Consider the following 27,012-nt stretch of genomic DNA (forward strand, 5'->3'; position numbering starts at 1 on the left):
CCTTTGATATTTCACTTCAAGTGGTTAATTATTGCTTCAATGTTGCCATAGTCTTTAGTGTATTCCATGCCCTAATGACACTTGATGGGAAAAATATTCTAACAATTCCCTTCCTGCTACTTGCCCTAACCCTAAATTAATGTTCTTGGTTTGTTGGTCGCAATATCCTTTCCATATTCACTTTCTCAAGCCCTTTAACATTTTTGAACAATTCTATTAATTCCCCTTTAATCTTCTCTGCCAACTTTAATTTTCAATTCCATCATCGAAACTATTTCCTCCTATCCCTGTTATCAGCCCAGGGAATCTACAATACACCTATTCTGTATTTTATTCCTTTCACTAATGGAACTTCCAAAACTGTAAACTGTTCTCCAACAGTAACCTAGACAACATCTTATAGTTTCATCATTTCCTCTTTACTTTTGTATTCAATGTCTATGTTTGTGGTTTTTGCCGTAACAAACAAAACATCTTGTTTAAATATGAAACGAATAGCCCAAACTTTCCACAGGCTGCAGAAATGGTAAGCTTCTAATGCACAAACAAGGCCACATTAAATAATATATAAACAAATCCAGGTTAAAGCATTAATTCTGATCTGCTATATCCCCTACCTGTAAGAGTGGTAGCATTGGAAGAACATCGTCTCTGCCAGTTGTGTGCTGTATCTGCATCATCCGCATCATCAAGTACTGCACCAGCTTTTGATTCTTCATCAAATGTCTTCCACTGAGTTAAGGGTAGCTCCGTTTCATTGAAACTATTAAAATCATTGGATGTTTCACTACTGATGCTCTCACCTAGTTGTTAGAAGAAAAGGATAATTTTTTTTGAAATATGTTGAATGTTGAAGTCATATCTAAAGTCAGATAAAATCTACATGTTTTAACATACAAATCATTTTTAAATAAATCATTTTTGATGCTTCATATTTGAAAATTTTTTGCTTGAAATCTTTTGCTTAGCAAAGCATTTCAAACTGAAAAAGGTTTTATGAAAAGTTAATCTCTAGAAATGTTCATACTGTTCTCTATCACACAGTTAATGCATTAATTCACAAAGTAGAAAAATTCAGAAGATAATTGGATTATTCTGTACACAACTGCAATGGAACAAAAAAGCAGTTTGAAAAAAAATATATAGCTTGGCATCCAATGGCTATATTAATGCTCAAACACCTCAGTATTTGAAATGTTGACCAGTAATCAAGTTGTCCCTAGTATCTAATTTATGTACCCACCCACGATGCACTTCTAAATTCCCCTTCCTAAGTGTCTAGCTATTTGTGTCACTGTTAAATATTGCTATTCTTATCTTTATAACAACTTTGGGAACACCACTGGTTGACAGAGCTACTCTATCCTCCCACATGATGAAAAGATTTTTATGTTGCACTGTAGGGAAATATAAGATGGTACTGAATCCCAGAGTGATCCATAACTCTTGCTGAAAGAGCAGGAAGAAAGGAGCAATAAATATGGAAATCTACAAAGGTTGAGAAGGGAGCTGAATATATAATTCAGCAATGTGAAAAACTCAGGCACAATAAATGTCAAAGCCACAAAGGCAAAGAAGGCCACAAGACAAGCTGAAGCTCCACATATATTAACAAAATGCAGATCTGAAAGTCCAGGAGATGGGTCAAACTGAGGATTGTCTAAACAAGCAAAAATAGCCATATCAAAACAACTTGGAATCATAGTCAATTTGTCTGCCTTTCCAAGATGGGCAACAAATATTCCAATCCTGGTGGCATGATTATGCTAAACTGGAGATTGTGCCATCAGTCCACCAGTATAACTTAAGAACAATGCTGTTTTTTTCTTTAAAACAAGAAGTCACCAAAAGATGGAAAGCCCAATGCAAATTTGAAGACCAAACAAATTTCTTCACATGGGATAATAGAGTAGGAATTTCTCAATTTAAAACTGAAAAGCCACATGACGAAAGAGCAAAGTGTCCAATAGATGTAATGTCAGTCAAACTTCAGTTGATCCACGGGTGCCATCGCCCCAGATAAAGCAGAACAATGGGAATTTAAGTCATTGGATAGGTCTACACATGGAACATGGAAATAACATAGTTGATGCAAAGTATTTTAATGGAATTGATTCTCTCCTCTTGGGAGGAAGCAAGGATTGCAGTTGAAAACTGCCTCAATCCTACCAAATAAAATGATTCAAAATGAAAGTGTCAGTCTGATAGGCCAAAATATTAAGTGTTCAGGACTCACTTTTATTTCTCAATCTGTATCTTCCTTGAGATGATTGAAGATTATCTGCATTACTTTCTAGGTCACCAGGGCTACTGCTCCTACGTATCATGATCTGCAACAAAAGTGCAAGTGAAGTACTAATGTTGTTCTAGAATACGATGAATATGGCTTTCCCACTAATTTTGCTTTGCAAAGCTTACAAATAGCGAATAACTAACAAATAGTGAATAACTAACAAAATGTACAAAAGTAATTTTCTGCATAATATATATTTAAATATCCATACAGGAGTATTTAAGTTTAAAAAATTAATGATATTTTTGTTGAGCAGACAGCAACTCAAAGGTTGCAATACTTTTACACAAATGCTTCAGGAAAAGTAAATTGTCTTGTCCTTTCATGACACTTGCATTGAGAGCAACGGTATGACTTTTGCTGAGTCGAAAAAATACCGCAACCTGAAAACATCCTGCAATTTGACATGCAGTGGAATAACCCCATGATGTAGTAACATGGCATCCCGAGGTCCGTGAAGCCATATACTATGAAACATAGCCCAGTTAGCATGTACTAGTATCTGTGCATACTGGAATTGCTAATTGAACTACATCAGACTGGAACAGTGAGGATGGCATTTTGATATTCTAGTGGCCAAAAGGCCATTAAAAACCTGAAATCTCCAAAATTTCTAAGCATCTCGCTAATGTAACCAATTTTTGCTGGACTTTAGATTTCCACTTAATAAACAGGCCAAATCCTTTGATGCACTTATGGGACACTGTTAGCGAGTGGGTGAAGGTTAAGAAAAATGTGGAGAAAGTAGAAAGGCTACAACAGCTTAATATAATAAAGCTTTTCATCTGTTTTCTTGAAAGAAGGAGGAGGGAGCAACAAATTAGACAAGTGAATAAATTAATTATTGGAATAATATACATGAATCTTCAAAACTTGGATCAGTGTTTAAATAAGAAAAGGACAAAAGTGCTTTTGCCAAGAAAAAGCAATCACATGACTAACTTATTTTTTTTAGGAATTCTACTTTTTTGAAGTGGAGGCATTCTTAAATGAATACAATCATTGAATGTGCCAATTAAAAATAAAACATGCTGGCATATTTGCCCATACAAGTGCCTTGGAACACTTCCTATGTTTAACACTAGTTGTTGATATTGAAATTGAAGGACACACTTTGAAAAATGAGTGTTATACCATATAATGCACAATTTATTATATAATTAATATAACCAATGGAGCTTTTACACCAATAATTATTTCCAAATAGAAGTAAACAGATTGCTTTGAGGAAAGATGTCTGCTGCTAAACTGAGGCTTTGCTTGACATGACCTTCCATTTATGACTACAAATTGAACAATGATCTGATTTTTTAATGAGCTCAGCTCACCTGTTGAGAACTTCCCTAAGTATGTACATGCTGAGGTTAATTCGGTAATTTCAAATACTACCCTGTGTTTTTTTTTCAACTGTGGGGGCAGGAAGCAAAGGAAAATTGAATTTGACACAATGTCAACTCCCATGTCGTAGCAATTTAAAACTTCCAATTAAAAGTTCATAGTCACACCTGTCAAAGCTTTTAGCATCCAGAAGGCTGGAAAAAGAGTTCACGATGAACTCACATTACCATCGCCCAGTAATCGTTAAAGATCATTAAAATCAGTTTTTACCAATTTTCACCACAAAGCTACTACTTTTCTTTGGGTAGTAAATCAATAAAAATCAACTTCAATCTAAAACAAAGATTCTTAAAGGATGCTCCAAAGATGCATACAGGTATGCAGTCAGTGCTATATGATGTGCTGGGATCATGGGGGTAATGTATGTGCACTTTAGACCTGATTTTTAGCAAGAAATCATGGATGCACAATTTGGCGATTTTTTTTCAGGGGGAACCTCAATAACCTGCTGTGGGAAGAATATTATAGACACCAGTTAAATTACTTGTTGAGTATGGAGTGAGGACAGAAGCACATTGACAGGCGTCATATTGATCTGTGTTCGGGAACAAAGGTGGACTCGGGTCACAGACTACAGCAGTGTTTACCAAAATCAAGGTCATAGCTGTTCACTTGAGCATAACTCCAACAACTTTTATAATCTTATCATCATAACGGCAGGCGTCTGAAGCCACAATAAATATGAATTTTTCAATTTTTCATTCAACTAAAGAAAAACAAGCTAGGGATTAAATGAAAGCCTGATGGCAAATTACATAAAGTGGTGCCCATGAATAGACAGCAAAGAATTATGGGCTACAGTTTAACTTGGTTTCATTTTTCAAAGAGAATTCTTGTATATTTTCTTGAGTTTGGCAACATGTAAAAGCCCACTTCTAGCATTGAAATAAAAGCTGAAAAAAAGACCATTAAATTGGAAACCAAACCAATTTCAATGATCCTTAATCACACTGGTTGACTAAATGCAAACAACAGTTATTACAAATGTAAGGATAGCTACTAATCAATAATTACCACAAACGCAACCAAGTACAGAATACTTTCCAAAGCTATAAAATATAATACAGCTAAAATTTCTATTCAATAACATGATAAATATTGATCAATACCACAAATAAAAACACAGACTATAGCAGACTACTAGCCCCTCCATTTGCAAAGCTCAGGCCCCATGGTCCCACCCCATCTCAATCCAAGCTCCAATCCCCTTACATAATTGAGACATGGGGCATGCATCTGCCTCAAGAGAGAAATTTATCATTTCTGTGGCTAGAGGTTTGAAGGTTCCGAGTCTACTTCTACATTTCAGTGGAAGGTAAAAACAAAAGGAATAAATACAAAACATTCAGCAAAGAGAAAGGGACAAACATACTGAGCATAGAGCTAGGATATGAGCAACAGATACGGGAGGGGTATCCACCTTCTGGTCTACTCTCCAATTTTATCCTTTCTGTAGAATACCTGCTCTTAACTCGAACCCTCTCTGAAAAACATGCCAGCCGAAATAGTGACACTGTGCAATTTCCTGATCAGCAACCCCCTCCCTGCACCACAACCTCGCAAACAGATCAATAATTTCTCTTAGGGCCAGGGTTTTACTGCCTCGCTGCAGCGTGTCTTCCCCCCGCAGTGGATGCAGCGAGCCATTTAAATCTCTATTCAGTTCGGCGGAACTGTAATGTCCCGCTGGGCGGGAGGGGTTGTAAAATCCTGGCCTATGAGTTTTTCCAAAGATGCATGGTACTCAAATATATCACTAACCTAATCAATCTCTGGATCTGTGATGGGATAGGGAGGGAAAAGGTTGGGAGTTAAGGAGGTTCTTGGCCTGCAAATTCAGGTGTAACTGACAATCTCAGGCTCAAAAGCAAACCACAAGATGGCCAGTATTCAAGACCCTCATACTGCACCAACATTGAAGGAAACAGGTATATTACCAGCCTCCTTTTCTATTGTGCACAAAGTGTCATGCCAACTGCTCTAAGCTGCCGAATCACCCAAAATACTACAACTCATCTGTTTGCCTGAGTCATAATGCCTCTTCCTGCCTACAGTTTCAGAGGCAGAAGTGGAATAGCAAGAAATGGTAAGAGAAAAGTATAGCTAGAAAAAAAGAGGAAAGTTAAAGAGCAGAGACATAGATAAAGATAGTCAGCTCCCCATGGAGCTCCTCAAAGTGTACATCTATCTGGGGGCATCTGATTTTATCCATTGCTCCTTATTACCCTAAATCCCCTCTTCTGACTATTTAAGTCCTCCAGATTCTAACAGTGTGTGCATTTTAACCTAAATTTCAAGTTAACTGTTAGTTCGAACCGCATCTCCTATCCTTACCTTGTGTGCTCTGATAAAGATCTGATGGAGAACCCCCGACGTCATCCTGCCCCATTTAAATTTTCAGGAAGGTTGGGGCACAGCAAAATCAGCTGTGCACCCGCCAACCTGTCAATGGCCAATTGAGGGCATTGACAGGATAATTTAAATAACTAAAGGACCTGCCCGTCCAACCTTAAGGTTGGCAGGCAGGCCAGGAGCCCCGGCGGGCTTCTGAAAACACATGAAACCTCATCCACCGGTGGGGTGAGGTTTCATGCAGGGTTTTAAACAGTTTTAAAAAGCTTTTGTGTAATTTATGAACATGTCCCATCTCATGTGACATGTTAAGGATTTTTAAAAATTTCTATTTTTAATCTTTTTAAAAGTGTCAGCGATCCCCCTGAGGCAGCACCTAGCCTCAGGGAGATGTGCGCTGTTTCGTGCGCAAGCGTGAGAGAGCGCACTCTCACTTTTGGGGAATCCCCACTGCCTGCACAGGGAGCGCATAGCGCTTCCCGCCGGACGTCACACTGGGCGGGCCTTAATTGGCTCCCCGCCCACCAGAGATTGGGTTGGGCCCGCCCACCAGGCAGGCCGAAAATTCTGCCCCATGTCTCTGCATTGGACTACAATGGAATAAACCTTAAGACACTGTTTCCATCTATAATCTTCTGCTCTTACGAGCATACAAATTGGGAGCAAGAGTAGGCCACTTGGCTCCTCGAGCCTGCTCTGCCATTCAATAAAATCATGGATGATCTGATTGTAGCCTCAACCCCACATGCCTGCCTACCCCCGATAAACTTTCACCCCCTTGTTAATCAAGAATCTAGCTAGCTCTGCCTTAAAAATATTCAAAGACTCTTGCTTCCAACACCTTTTGAGGAAGAGAGGTCCAAAGATTCATTAGCCTCAGAAAACATTTCTCCTCATCTCTGTCTTAAATTAGAGACTCATTTTCAAACAGTGACCCCTAGTTCTAGATTCTCCCACAAGAGGAAATGTCCTTTCCACATCCACCATCAAGACCCTTCAGGATCTTAATGATTTCCATCAAGTCGGTACTTACTCTTCTGAATTCCAGTGGATACAAGTCTAATCTATCCAACCTTTCCTCATAAGACAACCTGCCCATTCCTGGTATTAGTCTAGTAAAGCTTCTGTGAACTGTTCTAATGTGTTAACATCTTTCCTTAAATAAGGAGACCAGTACTGTACACAGTACTCCAGATGTGGTCTCACCAGTGCCCTGTAAAACTGAAGCATAACTTTCCTACTTTTGTAATCAATTCCCCTCACAATAAATGAATTATTAGATTTCATAATTACTTGCTGTACCGGCATACTACCCTTTTGTGATTCATGCACTAGGACACCCCAATTCCTCTGAATCTCTCGCCATTTAGATAAGCTTCTTTTTTATTCTTCTTGCCAAATGAACAATTTCTCATTTGTCCACATTATACTCCATTTGCCAGATCTGTGCCCATGAACTTACCTGTCTATCCTGTAGCCTCCTTATGTTCTCTTCACAATTTACTTTCCTACCTATCTTTGTGTCGTCAGCAAATTTAGCAACCATTCCTTCAGTCCCCTTCATCCATGTCATTTATATAAACTGTAAAACGTTAAAGCCCCATCACTGATCTCTGTGACACACCACTCATCACATCTTGCCAACCACGGAAAGACTTATTTATGCAACTCTCTGCTTCCTGTTAGCCAGCCAATCTTCTATCCATGCCAATATGTTACCTCAACACCATGAGCTTTTGTTTTCCACAATAACCTTTGTTGTGGCACTTCATCAAATGCCTTCTGGAAACCTAAGTAGAACATATCCACCGGTTCCTCTTTATCCACAGCACATGTGGCTCCTTCAAAGGACTCCACACTAAATTGGTTAAACATGATTTCCCTTTCACAAAAACATGTTGACTCTGCCTGACTGATTGAATAAGTGCCCTGCTATAACATCTTTAGTAATAACTTCTAACATTTTCCCTACGACAGATGTTAGGCTAACTAGCCTGTAGTTTCCTGCTTTCTGGCTCCCTCCCTTTTTGAATGAAGGAGTTACATTATCTATTTTCTAATTTAATGGAACCTCCCCCAAATCTAGGGAATTTTGGAAAATTAAAACCAATGCATCAACTATCTCACTATCCAATTCTTTCAAGACCTTAGGGTGAAGTTCAACTGGACCAGGGGATTTGTCAGTCCGCAGCGTCAACAGTTTGCTCAATATCACTTCCCTGGTGATTGTAATTTCCCTCGAGTTCTTCCCTCCCTTCCATTTCCTGATTTGCAACTAATTCCGGGATGTTACTTGTGTCCTCTATAGTGAAGACCGAAGCAAAATACCTTGTTTAATTCATTCTTTATCTCCCGATTTTCCATTTTGAATTTCCCAGACACACTTTCTATAGGACCAATGCTCACTGTTTAACTCTTTTCTTATTTAAATATCTATAGAAATTCTTACTATCTGTCATGAAGCTGTTATTGTATACAATATTATTGGGAAATATTTTTCTTTTAAAATAGAGGTTTAGTCTGTGGGTGTGTCTCAGTTGGATTAAAGCCAGCTAGGCTGGGTGCTTTGATGTATACTAGCTTTGAGATGTAAACAGAGAAGTGGAGGTGCATTTGCATTTTTGAATCAAGCATTCAAGAAGTAGGGTGAAATCTGGCACCCTAGCCAGCAGAGACCAAGCAATATGTTTATATTACTTATAAAATTGGTACTATGAAAGGAGTTTTATTGTTAGAAGAGGTGGAGCTCAAAGAGGCTAGTGATACAATGAGAATTTACATTCAATGAGATGTGCTGGCTAATACTGATAACAGTTTTCGTGTGCGCATAGCAATGTAAGATCAAAGTAGCTGTAAGCCTACAACTGTCTCCACAGGAACCAAAGTGAGAGGAACCTAACTTTAAATTCGTAAGGTGAAAATGCTTTGCCTGGTGTCTGGTTAAGTCTATGATTGCTGTTAACTTAATGGAGATTAGTTTGGGAATTGTTAAAAGTTATGATAATAGTAATTTGTAGCCATGTGTATATACTTAACTTGTGTAAATTAAACAAATGTTTCATTTAGTTTAATATAAAAACCCTCGAGAACTGGTGGACTGATTCCTGAATTTAGAGTTGCATCTCAAACATACCACTTAAAAAATATAGGTTATGACAGTTGTTTAAAGGTTCCCTCTGGGGTTTTTAAATAACTCAGCTTTACCAACTGCTGCATCATAACAACTGGGGGCTGTTGCCAGGATAAAAATATTTCTAATTCCTTGATTGGTTTGGAATTGGTGAATCTTAAGGCTATGAGTATGTGAAGCACTTTGAATTCAGGAGTTAGATGCAAATGCATCTCTACTTCTGTTTACATCTCAAAAAATAATATAAAGTTATGTCTTTATATTATTAGCTAGCTTTCTCTTATACTCTAATTTTTCCCTCATTAATCTTTTTGTTATTCTTTTCTTTATATTCTTTCCAAACTTCTGATCTGCCAGCTGCCTTTGCGTAATTATATGCTTTTTCTTTAAAATTGATACTGTCTTTAACTTTTTTAGTCAACCATGGATGGTGGGCCCTCCCTTTGGAATTTTTCTCTCTCATTGGAATGTACATATTCTGTGTATTCTGAAATATCCCTTTAAATGTCTGCCATTGAACCTCTATCGACCTACCCCATAACTTCACTGGCCAGCTAGCTAGCTCTGCTTTCATGCCGTTATAATTGCCCTTATTTCAGTTTAAAATATTAGTCTTGGACGCATTCATTTGTCCCTCAAAATGAATGTAAAATTCAATCATATTATGATCGCTGCTACCGAAAGGTGCTTTCACTATGAGGTTATCAATTAATCCTATCTTGTTGCTCAATGCTAGGTCTAGTATAGCCTGCTCTCTGGTTGGTTCTAGAAAAAAAATTATCCTGAAAACATTCTATGAACTCATCTACATTAGCTTTGCCCATCTGATTTTTCTAGTCTATAAGAATATTAAAATCCCCATGATTATCACTGACCTGTCTGACACCCTCCCATTAACTCTTCTTTTACCGTGTAGTTATAATTAGGGAACTTGTCCCACAAGTGACTTCTTGCCTTTATCATTTCTCATCTCAATCCAAACTGTTTCTACATCCTGCCTGAACTTAGGTTATCCCTCTCTAATGTCTAATACCATCATTAATTAACAGTGCAATTCTTTGCTCTGTGGAAAAATTCTGAAAAAACCTGGATCCAGATCTTCTCTCAGGCTTAGTTTCCAATTCACAAACCTCTATTAACAAAAGAAGATACTTCCCCTCTGGGCTACACTGGCTCTACACTAAGGCTCACCCTGTGCCTCTGATCTGCCATGCCACTCTTTTCCGATATTTAAAGAAACTGATCAGTTTACTGCTAATGTCTCACCACTGCTGTGACTGAGAGGTTTCAATCTCCTCCTGAGCCTGTGACCGGGTACTGACTATACTGATGTTTCACCTTCAATTCGTTCCCAGCCAGAAAATCACTTCCCATGGAAATATCTCCAGCAGTGCAACCTTCTGTTTTCTACCCTCAAAATGCTTCTGCATGGCACTTGCTATACTTGTTTCCAAATTCAGACAACAGTTTGTTGATACACCATGCTGACTTCACCCTACAAATGTCTTGTTCACGAAGCTTTTCATCTTGCACTCATCAGGCCAAACAAAAGAATGCCAAATTTCAATGCTACGGATCGTGGGTCTTCCAACTTTAAATCTGGATTCAATCTACTATTCATTTCCTGTTTACTATCAGCTTTTTATGTAACTTAATACTGTTGTAAGCCCACCTTCGTAGCTTGAGCTTGCTCTGAGCTGACTCAATGCAATCGGCTCAGGGAAAGCTTAAGTTACAAAGTTGTGCATTTTTGCTGTTGCTCCAGGTTTAAGCCCCTTCACTGTATTATACTTTTTTAAACTTTTCTTCTCTTTGTCCTTCTTGGATCCCTCGCTTTTATCATCATGCCTTCCTGAAAGTTCTCTGCCCTCCCGATTCCCCAGTTCAATCCTCCAGTATTCCTTGATGGTCCTGCTCCCTTGTCACTGTCCCAAGCTTGACTCCTTCTCAGATAAACCTACAGCTTCCCTTTTTGTCTTTACTAGCATCCTCAGAAGGGCTCATCAAGGCGTGTCTCATAACGAACAGCAACCCCAACTGAACCATCGCTAAACACTTCCTTGTATCACTCTCCACCCACATCCCTCTATGTCCCAGCCCTATCTGTGTCAGTATCTGCTCCGGAAAAAAAAACAGGAGTTACTTATTACTGCATTTTCAAAACCTCAACTGCTTAGCCTTTGGCCCACCATTTGTCTATATGAGCACAGAGGAATAAAGGAGTATTGAACAAAATGAACATTGACGGTGGGGAAAACAAAGTGCTGGAAAAACTCAGCAGGTCAGGCAGCATCTGTGGAGAGAGAAACAGAATTAATGTTTTGAGTCCAAATGGCTCTTCTTCGGAACCAAACGAAGTACCAAACAAGTGAGATTGGGCTTGAAATGTTAACTCTGTTTCTCTCTCCATTGATTCTGCCAGACCTGCTGAGTTTTTCCAGCACTTTGTTTCAGATTTCCAGCATCCACAGTATTTTGCTTTTTTTATTTCAGATTTCCAGCATCCACAGTATTTTGTTTTTTTTTATTTCAGATTTCCAGCATCCACAGTATTTTGTTTTTATTCTATTGATAAGGAGGAGTGGTAGACAAGTTCAGAGATCTGGGAAATTGTATCCTGAGAAAAGGCGAATGTGTAAAAAAAAAAATTACCAGTCAACTAGTTTCTATGCTCTGGCTTGCAGAAGTGTGTTTTTTTTTAAATGACATGTCCCATAGTTCCTCACAATTCAGTAAATTCCAACTGTTTGTTCACAAAATTCAACCCCCCCTAATTATCATAAGCAATATATTTAGTGCAGAGAAACCTAGCATACAATATTGTAACATCTAATCGAAAAGCATCTGTTTACATTGCACTCTCGACGAGGTACTATCATTACTAACTGTGTGTTCTTTAGCTCTGCTACAGAATACTCCTCAAAATTCTGGACATGGAGCAACATTTTGGAAAAAGTCAAAGAACTCAGCGACATTAAGGTCTGAATCTAACCAACCTTTCCTTCATCAATTAGCATTGTGATTTCAAAACTTTTTCTTCTCATTTGCCTCGCTACAAGAGACTTTTTTCTCTTGCTTAAAATTTCTTTATGATAAAAATAGAAGTTGCAAAATACAATTTTTAAAAATCTTCAAATATTCAAGTGACTACATCATTTTGAACTTCAAGCAAAACTGTATTTTTCAGAAACTCACTTTAATGAGCACTCGTGAAACAAAAAAATTATTGTAAGTGAGCCTTAACCAGAATCAAAAGCAAAGAACTGCAGATGCTGGAAATCCAAAACAAAAACAAAAACAGAAATACCTGGAAAAACTCAGCAGGTCTGGCAGCATCGGTGGAGAAGAGCACAGTTGACGTTTCGAGTCAGAATGACCCTTCAACAGAACTAAGTAAAAATAGGAAAGGGGTGAAATATAAGCTGGTTTAAGGGGGGGAGGGGGTGGTGTTGGGACAAGAAGAGCTAGGTAAAGGGCCACCCCACCCCCACTAGAGCTATCTGTACCTTATTTGTCCTGCTTTCTACCCTTAATTAGCACATTCCTTTAGATAATATCACCACTTCAACACTTCTTTGTCCTTTTGTCTGTGACATCTTTTGGTTATCACTACCTATCACTGGCCCTTTACCTAGCTCTTCTTGTCCCAACACCCCCCACCCCCTCCCTATACCAGCTTATATTTCACCCCTTTCCTATTTTTACTTAGTTCTGTTGAAAGGTCATAAGGACTCGAAACATCAACTGTGCACTTCTCCACCGATGCTGCCAGACCTGCTGAGTTTTTCCAGGTATTTCTGTTTTTGTTAACCAGAATCAAAATCAACTAAAAGCAATTTTTTTTATGATTTCTAATCATTTGACAGGAACTGCTTAAGACTGATCAGTCGCTTGGTAGTACAGAACTTGAATGTTGTGGAAAGAGACATGTTGCTGAAAGTTTTGTCTTGCACTCCTAAGGACAAACGCAAGGATGCCAAGTTCCAAATGACAACAATTTATACCACAGGAAAAATGGGTGCTGATTGGTTGGCAAGTTGTCTCACATTGGATGGGGGGTAAACTATGGGTTCCCCAAGCCTCCGGGTAATTCAAAAAAGGCACAAGGCTTGAACATGTTCCTTTTGATTTGCAGAGAACAGGTCCCTGCGTATGGATGTATGTCGCTTATAGCAAGCATAAATGAGCCATATAATGAACTCAACTGAGTTTTCAAATTGGCTGTTTGTGTGGCTTTTTGTTCATTCAGGATTGTTCAGCAAGTGCTGCCCAATCACAGAATCACATCTAACAGTAAATATTTTGTTCTGAATTTTGCAAGTAATTCCAGGGGCAGGATTTTACTGTCAACGACTGGGGGCGGGGCCCGCTCACCGACAATTAAAATGACGCGTGGTGACATTGGACAGAACTCCCAACATCACCGTGTCCCATTTAAGTTTTCAGGAAGGCGGGGTTGCAGCAAAATCAGCTGCATGCCCACCGACCTGTCAATGGCCAATTAAGGCCATTAACAGATCAATTAAAGTAATTAGTGGACCTGCCCGCCCAACCTTAAGGTTGGCGGACAGTCCATGAGCCCCGGCGGCAACTAGAAAAAACATGAAACCTCATCCACTGGCAGGATGAGGTTTCATGTAGGGTTTTAAAAATTTTAATGAAGTTGTTTTGGAAATTATGAACATATCCTATGTACGGGAATTTTTTTTCTATTTTTAATAATTTTGAAAGTAGAGGCGATCTCCCTGAGGCAGCACTTAGCCTCAGGGAGATGAGTGCGCTCTTTCGTGTGCATGCGTTAAAGAGCGCACTCTCGAATTTAGGCATTTCTTGCACCCCCCCACCCCCCCGACTGCACAGGAAGCGCATAGCGCTTCACTGCGGACATCACGCTGGCGGGCCTCAATTGGCCTGCCCACATAAAATGGCGCCGCGCCTCTGATCGGGGGCACTGATTGGAAGCGTGCCTGCACGCGCCTGTCCATCAACATCCCCCCCAACGGGGGCAAAATTCTGCCCCAGGTATTTAAGCTATACATCCTAAAGAAGGCTGACCAAATCAAACAGCAGGTTCGTTCGATTGTTTGTAATAGGCAGGACTCATCGTTCCTTGCTGCTTTCTCCATGGCAAAGCTTCAGCAAGAGTTGACTTACCAACCAGCCAGAACTTTTATCTCCAGTAGTATAAACTGTTGTGAAATTTAGCATTGTGTGTTTATTCTGATGATTGCACGGTGAAAAGCTTTGGCAACATGTCTCTCTTTTCAGCAATATTTAAGATTGATCCTCCCTTAACTGTATTTTCACAAGTATTTAAGAAGGTAATTTTGTTTGTGTATCGTCTTACAACTGGAGTTTCATTGTCTTTCCCTCCACATTTTCTGTTTTCAACAACCGTAGTCTTTGAATCAGAATTATTGAAACTAGCTGAGTGTTCCGTCTTTTGGCCTGTAACAAACACACAAGAAAGAGGTTTATACTGTGATGTTTAAGCAAATTTTTATTCATTGCTTTCTAAGCTTAAAATGTGTCTTGTTGATAAAGGAGTCTTTAAGTTTACTGGCTTAATACTTCAATTCAGCATACCATGCCAGATTTTAAAAAACCTTGGGCAGAATGCCATCATCTCACATTTAAAAGTATGTAACATTAACATATACAAATATTCAAAATAGTCAAATATTTTTAAATTTATAAAAATCTGGACAGAAAGCAATCTATGTAGTGAACTACATTTGTTTTTGAAACAATGTACACTTTATTAGACCATCTTCAATTCCTCAAAATCCTACGCATGTACGTCAAAAAGTACATTAAAAAGATGTGTCCCTTTTCAGGAATGATTAGAAACAATTGGCACCTTTGTAGGTATCTCAAATAGGCTCTGAGGAAAAATGAAATTAAGGAGTTCAAGGAGTTTGTACTGGAGATCTATATTTTCATCTCTTGCAAAGGGCACCCAATCCCCTGTATTTCCACAACTAATCCTGAGTTTATAAAGCCATGATGCCAGGAAACTGATGTGAATTTTAACTCCTTTGTACAGCACACCAACCAGACCTTAGATAACTCCAAGCTAGGAGTCAGAATGTTTTCTTCAGTCTTTAGCTAGGGACCATATTCTTCTGATGCATTTACTGTTGATGCATCACCTTGCTGTCATTCCTCCATCCCATTACACCCTTATTATTTTTACCATCATTATTAATTTCAAGTGACCCTAAACTTCCTTCAATGAAAAAATGTTACTTTCAACCCTCCCCACCATCCCGCAAGAAATCTTAAATCCTGGTGCCAGAATGTTATTGTATTAATTATTCGTAGTACCTTGCATCAAGTCAGAATGAAGTTGTTCAGCAATGTCAGAAGTGCTGATGCTATGGGTAAGTTTTTGTTCTTGATCCAATATTGAACCACACATCAATTCTTCTGCATCTGGTGTACTTTCAGACTGTTGGAACTCTTCATCTTCTACATGCACATGGTAAAATTGGGAGTGAGTGAAAACTAGTCTGTATCTTTCCCTTAAAGATGCACTTCACAAAAAAATTGAAATTGACAAAAAACCTTAGTTGCCCTCAAGACAAGGCAACTTCTTCCCCTCTTTTAAAACCATGGACACTCTTAAAGCCAGGTCTACTCAGATTCAGTGATTATCCTGGTCAAAACCCAATCAACTTGAATCAATGGATCAAAATGCTGTTCAGGTAGTGTCACAATTCCTTATATTACAAGGAATTTGTAATCTAATAAAAATGTTACATTGCATATTGTGCTCACAGAACTTGTGAAGTGGACATCAATCTTGATATAATTTTCTTTCCCTTTCTATTTTTAATCCAAACCAAAAATTCCAACCAAACTTACATGGTATGAAAAATTAAGCACCATGCACAGCTGCTCCCCTCACTGTAAACATGCTCAACCACCATGATAATACTTTTTAATACGGTAGGAGCTGTTTGAGGTGAATGGCGTTCAAAAAATTCATGCAGTGCAATGTGTCTTACCAGGAAATATAAAACTTAACAAGGAAAATTCAGAAAAGAATGGACTTACAAACAGCATCTATATTACAAAATAAATCTCTCTGCTGCATTTAGTATTAGTGGGTATCTTTATGAAATAAGCACAACTATATCATCTCATCATTATTCCTTTGACAAAAAAAATTCACACCGCTCTGCAAGAAACAGTCTTTTTCAAAATTATTTTTACATATAATGCACACCAGGGTATTCAGCCCATTTCCCAATTCAACGCATATTATATAAAAACCACAACCATTTATTGCAAAGGTTATTGCATATAACATATTCCTGGATTACAGCCCATATTTCTTTTAAAATGGTGCATTTTATGCACAAACATTTCGTTCATTTTAAAGATGTTTTTGTAGCACCAAATAGAGATTTGTGGACTGAGCATTTTATGAACCACCAGGTATTTATGTCAACAGTTTTTCTAACTCGGATCAACTACGCTTAGTCTCTATGGATGGATGTCAAATGCAACAGGACCTGATTAAAAGAATGCAGATTTTCCTTTAATAAAAATTGAGCATTATTTATTTAGGACTGAATAAATTTACACCAGAAATATTATTGTGGATTTAAACTGAATAGCTGAAAAATCACTCCACAGCAAAGGATCTCCAATCGCTGTACAACAGAAAAACAATGAGCCACAAGCTGGTGCTGATATGCAACAACAATCCACAGACAGAAAGTCAATTTGCCTTGATGTAGGATTCCTTACAGGACAAAAATGCTCTTAAAACTAAATTATCTTTTATCTGTAGATGGTGCTTTGGCCTCAATTAATACAACACTTTAAGGATCAAGTAGTAAGCACTTCCATTGCAGCAGCAATTAAAGTATGTTAGAATTTACCTCTCCTGTTAAACTGTGTTTTTAAGTTTATGAAGAAGTGTAGAGCTAAAATGGACAACTTATCAAAAGTAGTGGAAGAGTAAATTTTAACCTCGACTACATTAAGATAAACCTACAATTTATTACTAGTTGCTCTTCCCTCTGGGAGCTGACACCAATTTATTAGCAATATGCATCGGTGGATAAACCGTGCGCATTTGCATCCCATTCTCCTTTCTTTAGTCCCTATCATAAACTATCAAAATGTCACTGATGGTATTAATCATTAAATTTGATCCAAGAGCAGTTTAATGAGAGCAAAAATATTACACATAGGTTATGGACCAATTGTGCATTATACACATTTCAGTGACTATTGCTAAAGAGACATGCTTTCATCTTGCACTCAAAAGGAAAGATGCAAGAATACCAAATCTCAAAGGGAACAACAATTTATACTGCATGAGAAGAGGGTGCTGATTGGTTGGCAAGTGGGCTCTGGTAGTGTTGCAAAGCCTCAACACGAACCCAGACATACATATCTGCAAGCCCTACAAAGGGACTGGAATAGTCATCCTTAACAAGCCTAACTATACTAACAAAATACAGGCCATTCTTAAACATAGGTCCAAATTTCTATCCATTGGACCTGCTGCTAGGCATGACCACCCAGCTTGCTCAAAAGCAAGTTACACAAGTTCAACAAGCGCCTTTGTAAGGGTAACAACCTGCCCAGTGGTGAATATGATAGAATGTGTCCTCATGGCTCACTGCACCCACATATGTATGTGCTGCCCTAGGCACAAAAGTGATGCCCCTTTACATCCTGTCTCATCAATGATCGGTTCTGCACAACATGAATTGGCCAAATGGTTGAGCAAGTTGCTACAACCACTTCTGAGCAAGATTTACACATATACAGTGAAAGATTCCTTCACATTTGTAAACGCCATACGGGACTTGCATATCAATAGCAATGCTGTGTCCATGTGCTCATTTGACATTGCTAGCCTATTCGCCAATGTTCCACCTATCATGGTGATTTAGATCTGCCACCATTGCGTGAATCAGCGTTCATTGAGCTTATGAACTCAGCAATTTGTGCAGTTGAGCTCAATTTTAACAACACCATGCATGTCCTAATGGATGGTGTTGCCATGGGATGCCCTCTCGGCCCGGTTCTCGCTAACATCATTGTTGGTTTCCGCAAGAAACAAGTCTTTGTTGGAATGACCCCTCCCTAACCTTCTACTCCTTGTATATTTCCAATACGTAGATGATATATTTGCTATATTTGAATCTGCAGCTGCAAGAATTTCCTTGCACACCTTAATGGGTTCCATTTTGTGCTCAAAATTCACCTCTGAAATGGAGCAGTCAAATGAGAGTCCTTTCCTATATGCGCTTGTTGAGAAATCTGCCAATGGGTTCTCTGCTACTGTGTACCACCTTCACCGATCAATATAGGCATTGGGATTGGTTGTATCGGTAACTTTGTAATTAGGGTCAGAACCATTTGCTCACTGTACAAGCTGGATGCCGAAAATAGGGTGCATCAAAGCTATCCTGCAGGATATTGGCTACCCCGATCAGATCACTGTATATGGTGCAAATTTATGAATGGACCCAAGGCTGCCACATTTGTCCTGAAAAATGCCCTGTCTACTTCAGATTATCCCAGGAGGTTCAGGTTTCTCAAAATTTGAGCAACAGGTGAAGCTAGCCATTTCATGCTACTATGCAGTAGCGACACGAGTGGTATTCTCCACCAACGGGATGCTGCCATCAAGCCAAAAAAGGCATTCTGCCTACCACATAAATGAGTAACGTGGTATATGAATTTCAGTGCCGGTGTGAAGTGAGGTACATAGACCATATGTCACAATGACTGGTGAATCATATGGAACAGCACACCCTTCAGCTGTTTGCAATAAGCAAAGTACTGACTATACTCAACCAGCCTGTGCTTGCAAAACTCAAAATATTGGGACAAATATTAGATGTGATTCTGTGATTAGACAACACCTACTAAACAATCCCAACTGTGCTAAGAATTACACCAACAATCAATTTAAAACTATTAGTCAGGTTCGCAGTGTGACTCACTGAAACGTGCTAGGGGCTACATATATTCTCACACATGGCCTTGTCCTTTGCAAACCGAAAGAACATGTTGATGCATTGCGTCTTTTTCAACTAAACAAAAGCTTGAGAGACATCATTACCCATGGCATTGCTTTGACCAGAGTCGAATGGCCTAATTTGAATTTAAACAAAAGCTTAGCAATTAACTGTTCCTTGGTGCATTCACCAAGGTAATGCCTTTCCCAATCAGAGTCTACTTGCCAACCAATCAGCACCCTCTTTGCATGCAATATAAATTGTTGTTACCTTTGAGATTTGGCATTCTTGCATCTGTCCTGATGAGTGCAAAATGAAAAGCTTTGACAACACGTCTCTTTTTTCAGCAATACTCAAGCTCCACACCACAAAGCGATTATTTCAGTGACTATTCAACTCATCAATAAACAATGTCATAAATGCAAGGTGGAAAGAAACTAAGAGCAGAGTGGAGAAATTAAAGGATAGTATGTAGAAAAACAGCTTTGAGTACAGTACCTGACAGTTTCTGAGAAGAGGAGGCATGAGTGATACCAGGTAAGAGAGAGCTCACAGTGTGAAGCAGCAGAGGCACACTTTTAGTGCTTGGCAAAGCCTCATAAAGATGTACACAGTTGCTGATAGATTGGCTTCGCTTAGCTTCCAAAGAAATAAAGCAGGCAAAGATAATTACAATAGATAAAAATATGCATATTTGAGAACACTATATATATATAATATATATATATTTATTTACACAAAATTACAAATATTATAGATGTCATTACTTTGTGATCCTTTCATGTTATGTTTTAATTGCCCTATTGCTTACATATTATTTCTAAAAAAAGATGCAGGTAAATCTGAAGTATATAGCACATTCAGGTGGCACCACAGGATCACATTCAATATCTCTCACAGGCAAGTTCAGGAATTTTTCTCTTCTGGTTTAGTCCCAGGAAGATATACCCGAAAGGGTGCATTTGTAGGTTTCTACAATTTTAACAGATATTGAAGCATGCAAGTGGGAAGGATCCAATACAACTTGTATTTATATAGTGCAATTAACATAAAACATCCCAAGGAGTTTTACAAATATTATCAAACAAAAAAATTCGACAATCACATGGGGAGAAATTAGAGCAGATGACCAAAGGCTTGGTCAAAAGGTAGATTTTAAGGAGCGTCTTAAGGGGAGAGGTGAACAGGCAGAGATTTAATGGGGGGAAATCCAAGAGCCTATGACCCTAGCAGCTGAAGGCACAGCTGCCAATGGTGGAGAAATTAAAATCAAGAATGCTAAAGAGGCCAGAATTGGTGGAGTTTGGAGATCTTGAGGATTTGCAAGAGATCAGAGGTAGTGGGAGGGCAAGACGATGGAGGGATTTGAAAATGAAGATTAGAATTTTAAAATAGAATTGTGCTTAATTGGGAGCTGAAGGGGGGGATACAAGTGAGCAGAACTTAGTGCACTTTACGACATAAGCAGTAGAGCTTTTAATGATTTCAAGTTTGCAGAAGGTAAAATCAGGAAGCCAGGAATGTAGAGGAGTAGCCAAGTCTAGAGGTAACAAAGATATGGATAAGATTTTCAACAGCACATAAGCTGAGGCAAGGGCAGAGACAAGTGATGTAATGGCAGTGGAAATAGGCGGTCTAAGTTGTGGCATTACGTTATAGGAAATTCATGTCAAGGTCAAATAAAACACTAAGGTTGACTGTATGAGACATTGTGTTAGCAAACTGATTAGCCATAAGGCTCAAATTTAATGTTAGCTGTTCAAAGACACACTAACCCTGAATTTGAAAAACAACCATAAATTTGAAACTGAGGGTCACAGCTCAACATTACACATCCAATATTTATTCTTCATTTTTTCCATTTTAATCTTCGGTCGTGTTTGCTTTGTGCTATTTGTCACCAATATAACTATATTACTTTAAAATTATAAATCTCAAGTTCTGCATGTGTAATCAAACAATAGGACAACAGTTCAAGCACCATGCAGAGTGAAATATTAGCTTTGACTGTGCCAACTGTGGCGCAAGAGTAAATAATCCTGGGACACTGTAAACAAGTGATATTGGAAGCTGTTACAATAATTCGCAGGTGCAAAAAAAGCCTAAATTTCTTATACATAGGCAAGGAAAAACCCTGAGCACTGCAACATGGTGTATAATATGTGGCAGCATGTGTGCAAATAAACTGTTTGTATCTGATGGCCACAATAACTTAAAACTCATACACTGACTACACCTCAAAATATTTGGTTAACAACCAGTTATTCACTGTGAGTGGTTACTCACATTTTACAAGACATTGCAACAATACTTTGGTAAAACAATAAAAGGCAGCTGCACTTCTTAAAAAAAAGGTGCACTAAAGACGTGTAAGGATAAAAATGTCTCAACACTTGGACGAAGCATTTTTAGTCAGTTTATGGATAATTAACTGAAGTCAGAGGTATGCGACAGTTCTGGATTACACTGCATAAAACTTTGACAATGAAGCATCAGATATTTTAGCCTGTAATTACACTTTTATACTTTCTTTCACCATGTTTTCACTTGTATAGACAAATAAAAGTTAAAATTAGCATTCGAACTGTGCCTGAACGCATATACAGCAAAACATTACTCTGATGTTCAATGCATGGAAAATCAAATTAGGTAAGCTATTCATCATAAAGGAAAGCAGAGGCAGCAAATGTTCATTTTATCTGACTTCGACACAGATGCAGCATTTTTAAAACGTCACTCCTTATTAAGGACTTGTCCACCTGGCAAATATATATCTGCCATTTAACAACTAATTACGTTAAATAACAGTAATAAAGATATTAAACATAAAGGGCCTCGTTAGAAAGATGTTTGTAGTTGGTCATTATTTATTAACGGGAACCCATTCTGATTTACAAATTTGGTCTTAATTGAAGAAAAAGCTTAAGAAATGCAAAAATGATCGAGTGTGAAAGCTGAAGGGGTTATGAAAAACAAACATGCTAATCACACCAATTTGTTAACCATCAATGGGGATCTTTGTTTGCCAATATCTTTGTAGCCCTGTGTCAGCCAGCAATGGCACCTGAGAAGGCAAATATGTACCATCTGCTTGCCTTTTATCTTTAGACGCCACTCTAAAAGGAAACCAAAAGAAAAGAAATCCACTGTTTCAAGTCCTACAGTTAATAATAAAAAGATCTCTATTTATGGCCAGCAGGATTCACATTTCTCTGTACGTCTGTACAGCACACAAAGGAGGACTCCTATGGATAAATCCTCGGAAAAGGAATAATGGCACACCACAGCAGAATGAAAGGAACCTTGTGGTCGGTCCACTCTCCTGCAATTGACATCATTTCAAAACCCACAAAACACATGCTATCCAAGCCTCTGTACAGCGTGTGCTTCCACACTAGCCCTTTCACTCAGGTTCCTTTCAGGTCTGAGATTTAGTAACAACATCCTAGTGGACACCAAGAGCCAGGCTTCTTAACAGAAAAAAAATAGAGAATAGGTCAAGTGGCACTTAAACATGCGTAGTGGCACAAAATTTTCAATGTCATTATATTATGGCAACTGAGTGAATGTCGCAGAAGTTTAATAAGTAGACATTAAACTTCAACCTTTTCCTATATATGTACATATGCATTTATTTTATTTGATTTACTATATTTTAAATATGCCATGTAATTTATGATTTGTACAGTTCAGATTTATTTACTGAACTATATAATTGTGATTATAATTTTCTTTTAAATGCTAAAAGCCTACGACTGCTCCTAGTTCCTATGTTCTTGCGTTCTTCATACCATAAGTAAACGTTGCAAAATCAAGTTTACACAAAACACAAATGCTTAATTCAAAAAACAGGTCAATTAAAAACTCTCATATTTAAAAAATCTTTACACACACATACTGAAAAGAATAGTAAACACTTGTCTTTACTGATAGTTTGGAAGTATTAAAAGCATATTATTAACACTGGAAATTTGATTCTCTTAAGTGAATTCCCATTAAATTTAATTCAAAATGGAACTCAAATTATAACCCTTTTTAACGCTTTCAACAATAAGCTATAAACATACAAAAAGCAAGAATCATTTACACATTATACTAACTTCACTTCTTGAAGTATATGGGCTTACTGTATACTGTTCTGCAAGTTAACAGTTTTTCAAATGATATTAAATTGAAACTAAGTTGAGAATTTATTGTTACAAATTTCTGATCAAAATTTGTGAAGTGGGCCACCAATGACAAGAAAATGAATTACGCGGTTACACACAATGTACATAATTAAAAGGTATTACCATTTAATATTAACATTTACATTTGTACAATGAAGCGTTAAAGATCTGAAAGCAATTTACAGAAAAGTATGGGAACATGGGTGATGGGGGAGGGTGTAAGAGAAAGAAAAAACATGGATAACTGAAGATCTAACTTGTTAGGAGGTTATAAAGATAAAAGGAGGAAGGAGAAAGGTAAAATGTTTCCTTGAAGGTTGTCTTAGAAGATAGGCAGTAATGACCAAAAAAGCAGCTTTTAATGGTGAGTTAGATAGGGTACAGAATAAACAATAATCTAGAGTCAAAGAAATTAAGGCTGCAGAGTGAACACATGGCTGGAGAAAATTACAGAAATAGGATGGGGTGAAGTCTGGGAGGAAACTAAATTAATGGTAAGGACTGCTGAGCCACAGGAAGGGGATGAAGATGGGATGATAGATATGCAGGATGTTTTCTGGTAGAGAACATGGACCACAATATTTTGACTGAGCTGCAGGTTGTAGGGTGGAAACATGAAGGAAACAAGAAGTGCAGCCCCATAATAATGAAACCATGTTGAAGGCCCCATCAGCAAGAACATGAAATAGGAGCATAAGTGAGTATATTTAGAAAATGGAAGATTGGGGTCTTCATGATGGACCATAGGAGAGAGAGAATGCAGTTGTAGAGAATTGAACAGAATGCTGAAGCTGTACACCAACAGATTCAGTCCAAACAACCAGTCAAGGCAGTTGATGAACGTTCAAACTTACAAATTAGGAGCAGGAGTAGGCCACTAGGCCCCTCGAGCCTGCTCCGCCATTCAGTAAGATCATGGCTGATCTAATTTTGACCTCAATTCCATGTTCCTGCATACCGCAGATAACCTTTCATTCTCCCTTGCTTATCAAGAATCTATCTAGTTCTGCCTTAAAGATATTCAAAGACTCTGCCTCAACCACCTTTTGAGGAAGAGAATTCCAAAGTCTCACAACCCTCAGAAATTCTTTTTCCTCACCTCTGTCTTAAATGAGCGACCCCTTATTTTTAAACAGTGATCCCCTAGTTCTAGATTCTCCCACAAGAGGAAACATCCTTTCCACATCCACCCTGTCAAATCCATTCAGGATCTTATATGCTTCAATCAACTCACCTTAATCTTCTAACTCCAGTAGATATAAGCCTAACCTGTCCAGCCTTTTCTCAGAAGGCAACCATCCCATTCCACGTAGCAATCTCGTAAACCTTCTCTGAAATGCTTCCACCGCATTTACATCTTTTCTTAATAAGGAGACCAACACTGTACACAGTACTCCAGATGTGGCCTCAAATGCCCTGTATAACTGAAGCATAACCTCCCTATTCTTGTATTCAATTCCCCTTGCAATAAACAATAACACTCTATGAGCTTCGTTAATTATTGCTGCACCTGCATACTAAATTTTTGCAATCCATGCACTAGAATACTCAGCTCCCTCTGCATCTGAGCTGTGCAATCTCTCACCATTTAGATAATATGCTTCTTTTTTATCTGTCTTGCCAAAATGGACAACCTCGCATTTTCCAACATTATACTCCATTTGCCAGATCCTTGCCCACTCATCACATCCTGCCAACCAGAAAGTGACTCATTTATACCTACAGTTTCCTGTTTGCTAGCCAATCTTCTACCAATGCAAACTTTATCCCCTATACCATGAGCTTTTATTTTCTGCAATAACCTTAGATGTGGTACCTTATCAAATGCCTTCTGGAAATCTAAGTACACTTCATCCATCTCATCTACAGCACACGTTACTTCTCCAAAGAACTTCAATAAATTGGTTAAACGTGATTTCCCTTTCACAAAGCCATGTTGACTCTGCCTGATTACTCTGAATTGATCTAAATGCCCTGCTATAATGTCTTTAATAATAGCTTCCACCATTTTCTGTGAAAGATGTTAAGCTAACTGGCCTATAGTTTCCTGCTTTCTGTTTTCCTTCCTTTTTGAATAAAGGTGTTATATTAGCTATTTTCCAATCTAATGGAGCCTTGCCCAAATCTAGGGATTTTTGAAAAATTAAAACCAAGGCATCAACTATCTCAACAGTTACCACTTTTAAGACTCTCGGATGAAATACATCAGGACCCAGGAACTTGTCAACCCACAGTTCCTTTGCTAAGTATCACTTCGCTGGTAATTGTAATTTCTTTTGAGTTCCTCCCTCCATTCCAATTCCCGATTTACAGCTATTTCTAGGATGTTACTTGTATCCTCTATAGTGAAGACCGATGCAAAATACTGTTTCAGTTCATCTGCCATTTCATTTTCCATTATTAATTCCCCAGACTCACTTCCTATAGAACGCTCACTTTGTAAACTCCTTTCTTTTTAAGACATCTATAGAAGCTCTTAATGTCTTTATATTTCAAGTTAGCTTTCTCTTGTGCTCTAATTTTTCCCTCATTAATCTTTTAGTCTTTCTTTGCTCTTTTTTATATTCTGTCCAATCTTCTGACCTGCCAACCATGTTTACACAATTATATACTTTTTCTTTAAATTTGATACTATCTTTGACTTTTTTCATTAACTATGTATGGTGGGTCTTCCCCTTGGAATTTTTCTTTCTTGATGGAATATATCTATTCTGTGCATTCTGGAACATCTCCTTAAATGTCTGCCACCGTATCTCTATTGACCTATCCCTTAATCTAATTTGCTAGTCCACTTCAGCTAGCTCTGCTTACATGCCCTCATAATTGTTCTTTTTATGCTTAAATAAACTAGTCTTGGACCCACTCTTCTCCCCCTCAAGCAGAATGTAAAATTCAATCATATTATGATCACTGTTACCTAGGGGTGCCTTCACTATGAGGTCATTAATTAATCCTATCTCATTGCACAATACTAGGTCTAGTATAGCCTGCTCCCTGGTTGGCTCCGGAATGTGCTATTATAAGAAATTATGCTGAAAACATGCTGTGAATTCCTCATTTAGGCAATCTTTGACCATCTGATTTTACCAGTCTACATATAGATTAAAATTCCTCATAATAACCACTGTACCTTTCAAACAAGCTTTCACCCTGTCTGACCATGCAATTACTGTTAGGGGCCCTGTGCATCATTCCTATAATCTCTACTCAAACTGCTTCTATATCCTGGTTTCCTGAACTAAGATCATCCCTCTCCATTGTGCTAATATCATCTTTAATTAACAGAGCCAATTCCCCCCGCCTTTTCCTAGCTTCCTGTCTTTCCTAAATGTCAGGTGCCCTTTAATATTCAGGTCCCAATCTATGTCATATTGCAGCCACGTCTCTGCAATGGCTATCAGATCATGCTTATTTATCTCTATTTGCGATATCAATTCCTGTTTTATTTTGAATGCTACATGCATTCAGATACAGAGCCTTAAGTTTTGTCCTTTTATTATTTTCGTAATCCCTAGCCTTATCTGATTTACTCTTAGATTTGTACCATCTGTCCCTTCCTGTCACGGTATGTTTATCGTCTCCTGTGTTAATACCTTGCTCTCTTACCTTGTGTCTCCTCTTTGATATACCACATCTTCCCAAATTTGATCCCTTGTTTATTTTAAAACACTCTACTTC

At 38.2% G+C, this 27,012-nt stretch overlaps 1 protein-coding gene across 8 annotated transcripts in view; it reads right to left on the bottom strand.

The window, feature by feature from the left end:
- The window catches only part of ralgapa2 (Ral GTPase activating protein catalytic subunit alpha 2), a 554,472-nt gene that overhangs the window by 342,737 nt on the left and 184,723 nt on the right, over positions 1–27,012 (bottom strand). For all 8 annotated transcript variants that reach the window (XR_005942422.1, XR_005942420.1, XR_005942421.1 and 5 more), the window contains exons 17-20: positions 15,501–15,644; positions 14,521–14,621; positions 2,237–2,330; positions 618–803 (exon numbers count right to left, since the gene is read on the bottom strand). Coding sequence is in view for 5 of the 8 variants with exons in the window: in XM_041183014.1 (XP_041038948.1) it covers positions 618–803; positions 2,237–2,330; positions 14,521–14,621; positions 15,501–15,644 (525 nt within the window). In the remaining 3 variants the exon portion in view is untranslated. The remainder of the gene's footprint in view (positions 1–617; positions 804–2,236; positions 2,331–14,520; positions 14,622–15,500; positions 15,645–27,012) is intronic.

The sequence above is a fragment of the Carcharodon carcharias genome, chromosome 2 (assembly GCF_017639515.1).
Source record: "Carcharodon carcharias isolate sCarCar2 chromosome 2, sCarCar2.pri, whole genome shotgun sequence".
In the NCBI taxonomy this organism is placed as follows: Eukaryota; Metazoa; Chordata; class Chondrichthyes; order Lamniformes; family Lamnidae; genus Carcharodon; species Carcharodon carcharias.